This window comes from Boleophthalmus pectinirostris, unplaced genomic scaffold (genome assembly GCF_026225935.1).
Source record: "Boleophthalmus pectinirostris isolate CB_2022bp ecotype Guang Dong unplaced genomic scaffold, ASM2622593v1 HiC_scaffold_20, whole genome shotgun sequence".
Taxonomy (NCBI): Eukaryota; Metazoa; Chordata; class Actinopteri; order Gobiiformes; family Gobiidae; genus Boleophthalmus; species Boleophthalmus pectinirostris.
Window position 1 is genome coordinate 33,667,839 of NW_026571153.1, and position 12,500 is coordinate 33,680,338.

Consider the following 12,500-nt stretch of genomic DNA (forward strand, 5'->3'; position numbering starts at 1 on the left):
TCAACTGAGCAGAGACTGAAAACAGCATATATTTTTTTCAAAAATAAAATAAGGCAAAACTGAACAGTTTTGCATGTATATAAAAAAAAAGTTCAAACAGTATAAGACTATATGACCAGTAAACAGTCTTATTACATCAATTTAAATGTCCAACCAGGATATCGGCAGAATGATATTTGGAAGTCGATATCCGATCCAGCATTTTTTTCAATATCTGTTACGATATCTGATACCAGTACTGAATTGGTGCATTTCTACATGTTACCTGCATGATTCCATGTAAATAGGAGTTTAAGTTTTAATAAGTTTTAAGTTTTATCCCATAATCTAGAAGAAAGGTGGCTAGTCCAGGGCAAATAAGAGTCAGGTTTGTGGAGATGCAAGCCTGTTCAGAGTAAAGACACATGTTTCCCTATGTCTTTCAGAGCAATAAACACAACCAAAATGTAAAAAGGCATTCTTTATTAATATTAATTTTCTATTACTTGGATACAAAGTTACATGCTGTGGCTTTAAGTTCAGAAATAATAAAAAAATAATCTAGATCCACCATACTTGTCCCACAAGGAGTTGTTAATGCTTCACCTGCAATGTGCAATATCTAGCTTGCTTTTTTGCATGTTAAATTGCATCTGTTGCTAAAAACACCTTGAAATGTTACTGCAAGTGAGTTTGTCTCTTCATAAATCTAAACCTAACCTTCATAAATCTCTACCAATCTAACTTGGCCTGCTGTCTCCATGGAGCTATACATGTGCTTAATACTGTGGAACATTCCAGACAAAGCAAGAAGATGACAAACCCTCCACCAGAAAGGTGCACTGAGGACAAACACAGAATGGGGGAGTACAGAGAAATCTTGGTTCCATTTTTCATTTAGACCTGTAACAATATATGAACAAAACAACACTCCTAATATAAGTGAGAGCGACCTAGCACACTAACACTGGATGGACTGGCACAGACTGAGTTGGAGTGGCACAGACTACAAAGACTTGATGCCAGTTGAAAGGGTCGGTGCATGTTTGGCAGTGGACACTACGGTTGACCTGGTGCAGCGAGGTGCTCAATGAACAGGAAGAAACCAGCTCCTTTGATGACCATGGCAACATCAAAAGAGTCTTAAAACACACTACGGTTCATGTTTAACGACTTCTTTAATCACTCACAAACCACACACTGCTGCCTTGGGCCTACATCAGGTCACCATTATATATTACATGCTGAATTATTCTGAAAAATGAAAGGGCCAATACTAGCCAATTTTCTTTCTGTGTTATAATGTTATTTCCTCAACATTAAAAATATCTGGAGTTGTGGTTTGTTTGAGTCACAGATACTGTATATTTAAGCTTAGTTCTTCTCTAAAACAGAAAACACATTGTGGTAATACAGAAAGTACTCCCTTGTGTTTTTAAACTCCATACACCTTCACGTGGATAAAAAAAAGGTAAAAGGCAGCTGTGAACTTGAAGACTACCACAACATGACATCACAAGGTAGAAACAGAAAATTTTGAGCTTGGGAGACATGAAGACTAATAATAAAGAGTTACTCAACCACATGTGAATGCGACAAAACACAACTCCAGGTCTGTTTTTGAGGAGGTGACAATATAACATGGCTTAAAGCTTACAAGAATTCATTTTGCTTAAACTCTGAGCTTTAAAGGTACACGGTGTAATTGCTGGAGTCTGGGTGCAGTCGGAGCGGGTGCAGTGTGCTGTGCTCAGGTCTTAAAGTGCAGTAGATAAAGGATTTTGGATCTGGGCTTGTGTTGTGCTCAGCCTTTGCCCCTCATAAAACGCTTCATGACTCCAACCACACCACCGGACCCACTATCATACCTCCCACCCACTACCACACCACCAAGCACACTACCACACCACCAAACACACTACCACACCACCAGATCCACTACCACACCACCAGATCCACTACCACACCACCAGATCCACTACCACACCACCAGATCCACTACCACACCACCGGACCCACAATCATACCTCCCACTCACTACCACACCACCAAACACACTACTACATCACCGGACACACTACTACACCACCGGACACACTACCACACCACCGGACACACTACCACACCACTGAACACACTATTATACAACTGGTGGAACTGCAGATGTTTTGGCATGGATATGAATTTAAAATGTGCAGAAATAATGCTCTGTCAGCATATGAACTAAAGTGAAATGAAACTAGTTTCAGGAAGTGATGTCATTATTCACTACTTGTCAGACATAAAATCAGCACTCAAATTCTTTTATGAGTGACAGAAGAACTGAGCTGAGTCCAGTGGCTTCATTTTTCTTTTAAAGGTATTACTATATGAAACCAAATGCATGAAATTATAATATGATTTAGTTTGCAGATTACTGTCCCTATTTCAAGTTCTGATGCTAAAACAAACCAAAGTGAGGGTAGGAGGCTGTAGGACTAACCTGCTGTTGTATGTGTGTTGCAGTCTGGACTGACTGAAGATGGCCTGTGCAGGCGTGATGTCCGCTCTCCTGCTCCTGTCGGCCCTGCTGCTCCTGTCCTGTCCCACAAACACTCATGCTGCTGCAGAGAACTGCTCCGCCTCTGGAGACCCCTGTCAGGAGGGTGAGCACTTCACATCACTTACTTATAAAAACACACATTATCTAAAATAAACTTTTGGGAACATACCTGGAGTCATATTTTTGTTTCAGTCATACTCTTTTTTTAATCCAAAATCTCAGGACTCCCCCTGTTCTGTTTTTAAGCCTATAAACCATCACTGGACTCATTCTGCAGTCAAATTGTGCATGGCTCTTTTAGTAAAGCATTTTTTCCCATTGCCCTTGGGCAGACTGATGGAAGTGAGGCTGCCAATCTCCAACATCCACCCCTCCGACCACCACCACCACTCACACACACGCCATTTCATACTACGCAACTGAATCGAAATCCCTATGTGAATGGTTACAAGTAGGTTCAAGGATTCTTGATTAATGCCTGAGGGTACACTTGTTTGAACAAGTCTAATAACATTAAAATTAAATTTTAAGACACACAGAATGACACAGATACATCAGGTACTTAACAACAGTGTCCTACAGCCTTCCAAAGTCACAGTCCACTTAGTCCTAGTTCAGCAGATTCCACCTGGACACTCCTGTTCAGTGATCCTGTCTCTGTCCCTGTAGTGTTTGGTTCTCCAGGAGCCATCCGGAACAGATGCCCTCCAATTAGCTGCTCCAGCTGCTCCTTTCCATGTGGAGGAGTAGCGGCTCTACTCTGAGTTACTCAAATTGATTCACAGCCACTGTCAGAAAATTTGCAATTGGATATTTTGTCAAAATCATTCAGATCTACCTAGAACCTCATCGTAACGTCACCTTTTCTGGAAATCTCTGGGCTCATAATATATTTATATGATGTATTGTTTTTGACTTTGGATGCCTGCACACTGTGCAGTGGAGAGGTTGTGTGCATGTGTGTGTATGGGGGCTGGACAGAGCAGGGAGATGACAGGAGTCTAATGAGACGTGGCATTGTCAGCAGCACTCACAGTCTCACACACAGCACTCAAACACTACAGCCTCTGTTTCACACTGCACTGTGTCTCAACTCAGAATTGTAGTGCATGTGACAAGTTGACTACTCAGATTAAAACATAGGCCTACGTCTAGTTAACATAATGGTATTTTTAACCAACAATCATGCTTAGTTTCTTACATAAAAAAAAAAGTTTATCATTGTATTTCCTAGTTGGACATGGTTATCAACAGATATAACATACAGTTCCAAGAGGTAATTCTTCTGTATTTGTGAGTAAATTCTTCTGTATTTGAATGAGATTTTTCGTGTTGATGACACAGGAAGAGGGATTCTATTTTAGAACACCCCTCTTCTTGCTGTATTTTTGTAGCCTACTTTTCTTCTCTACTTTTCCCCACAAACTGCCACTTAATTGATCTTGTCTCCTGATTCTCATCAGGAGACAACAATATAGTCCATGTTGAGAAAACTAACTGACCAAAAAACAAATAGAAGTATTTGTTTCTGTCTGTAGAAATAAAACATTTGACTGTGCTGTTGCTGTTCTGTGACAGCTGTTCCTCTTTCATATATTGTGTTCCAGGTGTGGTTCTGCCCGTGTGGAACCCACAGAACCCGTCTGTGGGGGACAAAGTGGCCCGGGCCATTGTTTACTTTGTCGCTCTGATCTACATGTTCCTTGGCATGAGCATCATTGCAGACCGCTTCATGTCTTCTATTGAGGTCTGCACACTGCACCATACTTGTCCTTTTCAGTGTGCTCTGTTCTGCTGTAGTCACTGCATTCTAAAGGACTCATATTACACTATTTTCTGATCTGTTATAATATATTGTTTCCTTATCAAAAATATAATATACCTCAAGTTGTGTTTTGTTTCATTCACACATGAACCCTGCATATTTAGGCTGCCCTCTCTCTGCAAACATTTCTTTAGTCAACTGCTGCCCTCATAGCAACATCATATTAACAAAATCACATAATCATGCATGAAGGGATTCATTTCCATGTGCTGTTGTTCTCTGAAGGTGATTACCTCACAAGAGAAGGAAATTACCATAAAGAAACCCAATGGAGAGACCACCACAGCCACAGTGAGGATCTGGAATGAGACTGTGTCTAACTTGACCCTGATGGCCCTGGGCTCCAGCGCTCCGGAGATCCTGCTCTCTGTGATTGAGGTGAGGTACAGCCACTATGTTTACATGCACAGGGAAAACCCTGTGCACTTACCAACCAAACTGAAACCATTCCAGACCCAGTCCCAGTCAACAGCAGATCAAAGAACATAATCTGTGAACAGGGGCTATGAGGCGTTCGCGGACGTCTAGTAGTTTAGCCGTAGCACTTTGCAGCTATAATTACTAGTGAGATGTCATTTCTGGTGAGCATTTCATTTTCAGACATGCTTTTTGTGCTATTTGCTCTCCGTTGGACAGGCCATAGTTTGTCATCACTGCTGTCCTAAAATGAGTTGTGATGTGGCGTTCGTGAACCAGTTGGCTCTACTGAACTGTTCTTTAACATGAAGGGTTGGAATCTGATCTAATTTTTAAAAGAGTACTGCATTTTACAGTTAGTGGTACTCAACCAAGACAAGAATCAACTCACACGCAGAGTAGGCAACACAAATGACAGCTTTGTGCACAGAAGAGCTAGATATTTTTTTAAATTGATATCATTATAGTGCAATGTTTTATTTAAAATATACACATTTTCAAAGGGTAAATTGCCTCCCACTTTCACTTTGAACCATTATTATCAATCTTGGTGGGCCTTGATTGTTTCCCTCTGTGATTGGCTTGTAGCCTAAATAAAATGACTGGCTTCTGTCAGTTAGGCCTAATTAAATATAAAAAGCAATTTTTTTAACTGCCCTTTTAAATTAACAAATCCAAAAGATTTGGATCCTATAAAGGAGCCGAAAGTCCCATCAATAAAAATGAGTTTTCCTGGCTGTACCTCATGCAGTTGAATGCCTTTCCTATCTGCTCCTAATGTAAATCAGACTGCACTGTTACATGCAGCAGGTATCACAGTGCATACCGGCTTACCCTCACATGTTATTGGGATCTTTGAGCTGCAACACCTCACTGTAAGATCCTGGGTTTACATGCATTTCGATAAATCTGTTCAAACTGGTCTAGGCCAGTTATCCAGTTTTCCTGGCGTGCTTGTGAACATAGTGACTGTTGCTGCTCTGACTCAGGATTTATAATGTCATTCTTCACTCTGACCCTGTCTTCCCTCCAGGTGTGTGGCCACAACTTTGAGGCGGGCGCCCTGGGGCCCAGCACCATTGTGGGCAGCGCTGCGTTCAACATGTTTGTGATCATTGCCCTGTGCGTGTACGTGGTCCCCGATGGAGAGACACGCAAAATCAAACACCTGCGCGTCTTCTTCGTCACCGCCGCCTGGAGCATCTTTGCCTACATCTGGCTGTACCTCATCCTCAGTGTCTTCTCACCTGGAGAGGTGGAGGTGAGCACTGTTATTTAGGGATGATTTATCAGTAATCACCCATATCAGAAGATTTACGGAGATATCTGTATCGATCTCATGGACAATTTAGCAGATATTTATCAGATTTTTTTCTACACTGCTCCAGTCTTTGTGTCCATGCACCATTCCCAGTTGACCCTATTCCCCTTATTCATTTGCAAAGTTACACAAGTTAATATGTAAACATCACTATAACTTAACATAAATTTGGTCCTTGTTATGGTTTTTAAAGAACCCATATTAAGCTATTGTCTGATCTATGTTATAATATAGTTTCTTCATGAAAAACACCCCTATAGTTTTGGTTCACTCACATGTTTAACACACAAACCCTGCATATTTAGGAGAGTTCTTCTCTAAAACGGATAACACTGTTTCACCTTGTGATGTCATGTGGTAATACAGGATACAACCTGTAATGAACTAAAGGTTAAAGGAGCTGTTAACTTGAAAACTACCACTACAATGACTTCATAAGGTGGAACAGAGCATTTTCAGATTTGGAGATGTAGACTAATAATAAAGTGTTACTCAAACATGTGTGAATGAATCAAAATATAATGTGTTTTTAAGGAGGTAACAACATTCTAACATCACTTAATTCTCACAAAACCTTTCAAAGCATAATATTGGTATCGGCTCAGAAAAATTCACATTGAACCTTCCCTACCATCATTTATTATGCACTTTTAATATTATATTCTTCAATATATATAATTCAATCACATCTTTGCTTGTTGGCCAGTGTCTTATTTAGGACAGGTTGTGTGCAATGGATATTTCATGAAAATGATCAAAATACACCAAACATGACATGAGTCCTCCCTTTTGTTACTTGTGTTTGTGTGATAGGTGTGGGAGGCAGTGCTTACCTTCCTCTGCTTTCCTTTGTGTGTGGTCCAAGCCTGGGTGGCCGATCGCCGCCTGCTCTTTTACAAATATGTGCGCAAGCGTTACCGTGCTGACAAAAGCCGTGGCATTATCATCGAGTCTGAAGGCGGGGACATGTTGCACGGTGGGGCTCTGGGCGGATTCACTAAGATGGACATGCTGGAGTTAGACGGCCAGATGGCACTCAACTGCCAGGGCACGGACGGACTGATGGAGGAGGGCGGGGCTAAGGACGAGGAGGACGAGGCACGGCGGGACATGGCCAGGACTCTGAAGGAGCTCAAACAGAGACACCCTGATAAAGACATGGAGCAACTCATCGAGATGGCCAACTACCAGGTAGGACTGTCAAAAGTATCGGAAATCAGATACGAATTGATACGAAAACTAGTATCCAAACTTGATACTCAGGTATCGAGCACGTATCAAGCAGGTATCAATAATTAAAAGGTCCCATTCAGAGGACAGAAATAAATAGCTTTAGAATGATTTATCTTGAGTTGTATCAGAACAAGTATAAGAGCACATAGACTAGTATACACACAGAGCACTGTGGAACCTACTGCACCACTGACAATTACACACATATAAAAACACAGACAGTAAGAATGTTCTACCATTTAAGGTTGAAAATCATATTCTATTGTCTGAATAAAAAGGTTTATATTATCATTGTGGTATCTTTATCGAAATTGAGTTTGACATTTTAGTATTGGGACAGCACTACTACAAGGTGAGCACAGAAACGTGAGCCATTAGAATTATTAGGATGTCCTAATATGCATTAGGGCTGAATGATATTTGGGAAAAATATCTAACAGATGTTTTCAGTTGTGAATAACTCTATATGACCTGGGGTCCACCGCCTATTCCAACATACCTTCATTACGACATGCCTCTGTTTAGACGTGCCTGTTTTCTGACACGTTTTAGTATTGCTATTTCGACACATGCACAGGCTGCTGTCCATGGTGCTGAATGCAGCAGCTCGATAGGTAGGTAGATTGATCAGCTTCACTGATTCCTAAAAAAATCAGCATATAAAATACTTTTTTTTTTTTTTTAATGGAGAAGTGTATTTGAGCTGGGGCCTGTGGTTAGTTGCACTTTGTGTCTTGTGGCAAGCTGCTCGTCTGACTGCTCTGCATTTCCGACATCACGGAACCACCACAACCTTCATTTTTGAACAATACAGTAGACTAAATATATCACATTAGTCCTGTAAGTAGATTAAAAGCTTAGTGACAGCTGCTATAGTAAACCATATCACAGCTGGTGAGGTGAAATTGATTAAGCGACAGAAATATTATTTGTTTAGTTATTTCATTCATAAAGTATAAAAAATCCATCAACAGTGTCACAACATCAAATGTACAAGAAATGAATGAAAAGGAGCAGAAAGAAGAGTCATCTTATGTTATCTGCCCCCTTTTCCCTTTTCAAGACAATCCATCTACGCAGATGGTTTCTAAACATTTCAAACCAGTACATTTCAGTTCAGGCACAATTATTAATCAATTGAACAGAAATCTTCACTTTTATGCACAACAACTTAGTTTTCTTTTTCATACATACACATTGCATTTGATTTTATGTATTTTTTTTTAATTCCTTCTTTGTACTTGATTCTTTTATATCTTTGTCAAGACTATTCCATAAGTTAACTCCTTTCACAGCGATGCTTCGCCAATAAGAATAAGAACAAGTCTTAGGAGGGCTAATATTAATTTGATTATAATTTTTCTGTGAATTATCAGTTCTGTTTAAGTTAAAATTAGATAGATATAGATATAGAATCTATATCTATATCTATATCTATATCTATATCTATATTATAGATATAGATATAGATATAGATATAGATATAGATAGGTAGGTAAAGTATCATATAGGCTGTACTGCTCGTGTGGAAATCCAGACCTCCGCACCTAGAAAAAAAAAATGCCTCATGCAAAACATTCCAGTTATTTTCTTCCAAATATAATTAGCCTATGTGAGACAGACATCCTTAGGTCTAAACGTTTGCCTACAGCCCTGTTGCCCCCTTCGATCAGCCTAATATCTCGCTTTTACATCCTGCCACAGAGTTGCAGGCGAAGTTTCTAATCTGTTCAGGTGTGGTTCGGTGGAGTGTCCAAATTGCAATGCATAGCCAAGCTTGGCCAGCAGCCACCTCGATGGAATTGATTTGGCCAAAAGAAATAGGAGCCTAATGTGTATAGAATCAAATTTCATGGTCATATATAAGTGTCAAATGTGTGTTTTGGGCTGTGAGAGTGTCGTCTCAATGCTGGTACAAGCTGGAACTTGATTGGTTATTTATTTAGGCTATATGATGTACAAAGGGCCCATGCAGCCTCCGTTTAAATTAGATATTTTCCGGAAGGCTAGCCGATGCTCTTTTTTAAAATGCATGACTGTTTCTTACGGTGATCACTTAGGAAATTTCCCACTGTCTGGCTGAAGTATTCTCTGATCAAGAGCTTTGCACCAGCCCAAGCATCTTATGATATATGGAAGCGCAAAGTATAATAGGCTCTCGCATTAATGTTGTTCATGTCGGAAAAGCAGAATGTTTGAAAATTAGTAAAGTGCTACTACTCCAAAATGGAAAAAAAAAAAGTTGAAATAGTGGGACGCTTGAAAAATAATGTTTATGCCTACTCCGACAATTAGACATCAGCGTCTAAACTGTATGTAACTGTAACACGTGCACATTCATGTCGGTCATCTCACTCACTATTGGAGCTTTCACTGCTCGTATTTCAAAAGCTTTTTCATTCCAGTTTTGTTTTGCTTTGTTAGTTCTTCCTACAGCTCTTACATGGCTTCAGATGAATATGTCTATGAAATGCTTTCACATTGCAGTTCCATGTGGTGCAGCTGCTCTGTAGCCCGGTAAGTGCTCTATGCTAGGTTAGTAAGTGTGCCCACACTCTGGCACAACAGTAGTTTGCACTGTGCTCAGATTAATCGGGTTTCGGTTAATCGAGTTGACCCTCTAGTGGACATAAAGAGACACTGGCTCTCTTTTTTCTCTGCAGTGTGGACCTCTGCTTTGCCCTCATGTAGTTAGCTCCTTGCTAACGGCTAACATGCTTATTGTGGGCAGTAAATGCCTGAAAAAAAAAACTGCTTACTGCTTATCTGCTCTCCATGGGACCTGGCGTTTATTGACTTCCATAAGTATTAAATGAAGCCATTAGGCCCCATTACTCCAAGCACAGAGCACACACTGTGGGAAATAAATTGGACCCAAGTTGAATCTAATCATCTTCAAAAGTGTTACTGCATTTTGATTTCAGTTTATTTGATGGTAGGTTCATAAAAAATACCTTTTCACTTGAATCATTCATAATAGCTGACAAATGTGAGGAGACATGGAGTGTCTGGGTATCAGCTGAGTTAAAAATAGACGATAATTCTTCTGAAGCCCCAGATAAAGTTGTGTTTTGTTTCATTCACACATGTTTAAGTAACTTTATTTAGTCTGCAGTGTTTCCTCTAGGTTTACTAGTTCGACAGGGAATGGTTTGGCCGTGCACTCACGCATCTAAACTAATGAAATCTGAATTTATAATTCAGTACAGTTATTTATGGTATGAATAAAAGCAGTAGCAGCCAAAACCAGAACAGCAGTCACAAAAGCAAACCTCACTTCATCCTCTCACTCCTTTATGACTCCTGCACAGTGCACTCAATGTATCTCTCAAACACACTTATTCAGACTAGTAGGACTGGCGTGCATTTAGCTTGCTTACAAAGTGCCACTATGCATTACTATGTAAATGTGTATGAAGTTTCAAAACACAGTAGAGTACTCGCTGTATTTTTAAACTTTTAAACTTTAAACAGGTGTTTAAATTATATCTACTGCAACACAAGGTGGAACAGAGCATTTTGAGCTTTGGAAATGTAGACATACTAATATTAATCGGTTACTCAAATGTGTGAAAGTGTGTGAATACAAACCACAACTTCAGATATGGTAACAATGTTTCAGTGTTGTGTAATATAGGACCTTTAAAACCTTTTCTTATGGGTTTCTTTGCACTGCATTGCCAGTGCTAATGTTGTTGGACAGGACAGAGTAGAAACATCCTGACTGTTTTAGTTAAATCCATTCACCACTGTTTGCACATATCTTTGTCCAGTCTGTGACTGCTCTCTCGACTGTTCAGGTGTTGATGCAGCAGCAGAAGAGTCGTGCCTTCTACCGGATCCAGGCCACCAGGATGATGATCGGTGCAGGGAACATCCTCAAGAAGCATGCAGCAGACCAGGCGAGGAAGGTAATTCCCACTCACCTACACTCCTCTGCCCCCCTACACCCCCACCTCTCTCTGCCCCCTACACCCCCACTCTCTCTGCCCCCCTACACCCCACCTCTCTCTGCCCCCCTACACCCCACCTCTCTCTGCTCCCTACACCCCCACCTCTCTCTGCCCCCCTACACCCCCACCTCTCTCTGCCCCCTACACCCCCACCTCTCTCTGCCCTCCTACACCCCTCTGTTGTCCTACACCGCTCTGTTGTCCTACCCCCCTCTGTTGTCCTACACCCCTCTGTTGTCCTACCCCCCTCTGCTCTCCTACATCCTCTCGTCTTTTACACTCCACAGGCTCAGGGCTGTTGGCTCCGATCAGACTATGACAAAGCACCGACCTCGTGTGCTCGGAGCCACAGAAAAACAGTCTGTGGCTCTCGTCTCATAAAACATTTCAGAGGAAAAGCTGTTGTGTAGATTCACTACAACCCCTGTGCCATTTGATTTTGTGGGCGACTGTCATGATTTTTCTCTTTAATTGTTACTTGCTAAAATAAAAATAAATATTGTAAATATTGTTTTCAATGATTGATTTTAAGAACATATCCAAAACATGTTTATTCTTGTACTGTTCAACACAAAAGAATAGTCCAATATATTTCTCTGAGCTAAACCCCAAGCTTAGCTTTGCTGATCTCAAGTGGATTGATCCAATTTAGATTTATGCTTTTTAAAATTTGATATAACTGTATGTAATAATTCATTTTTATAATAAAAAAAGCATTAGTATAAATAGCACTTAGAACCCGTCCTCTCCCTGAGCGTGTGTGTTTGTGTATGTGTGTGTGTGTATGTGTGTGTTTCAGGTGGTGAGCAGCCAGGAGACCCAGGCCCAGGAGGATGACCCCCACACGGTGCGTCTGGACTTTGAGCCTGCGCTGTACCAGTGCTTTGAAAACTGTGGATCACTCAAACTGACTGTGTCACGCAGTGGAGGAGACCCAGGAGTCACTGTCAAGGTACACACCAACACGTGCACCTCCATGTTTACAGGTCCTTTATTACACAAAACTGACTCTTGTTAAGCCATGTTCTTTTCCATGTTTTTTTGTTTTTTTGTAGTACTTATCACTGTAATCCCTGTAAAATATTCCTCTGCATTTCACACATCCTTTCAGGAGCAAAAACAGACCTGGAATTGTGTTTTGTTTCATTCACACATGTTTGAGCTATTCTTTACAAAGCTCAGAATTCTCTGTTCCACCTTGTGATGTCATGTACTCATAGTTTTCATGTT

The 12,500-nt window shown here is 40.7% G+C and overlaps 1 protein-coding gene across 1 annotated transcript in view; it reads left to right on the top strand.

The window, feature by feature from the left end:
* The window catches only part of LOC110156238 (sodium/calcium exchanger 1-like), a 136,976-nt gene that overhangs the window by 65,220 nt on the left and 59,256 nt on the right, over positions 1–12,500 (top strand). Inside the window, exons 2-8 of the mRNA XM_020920439.2 lie at positions 2,485–2,624; positions 4,129–4,268; positions 4,572–4,724; positions 5,797–6,024; positions 6,898–7,275; positions 11,118–11,228; positions 12,070–12,222. Coding sequence (XP_020776098.1) covers positions 2,501–2,624; positions 4,129–4,268; positions 4,572–4,724; positions 5,797–6,024; positions 6,898–7,275; positions 11,118–11,228; positions 12,070–12,222 — 1,287 coding nt within the window. The 5' untranslated portion in view covers positions 2,485–2,500. The remainder of the gene's footprint in view (positions 1–2,484; positions 2,625–4,128; positions 4,269–4,571; positions 4,725–5,796; positions 6,025–6,897; positions 7,276–11,117; positions 11,229–12,069; positions 12,223–12,500) is intronic.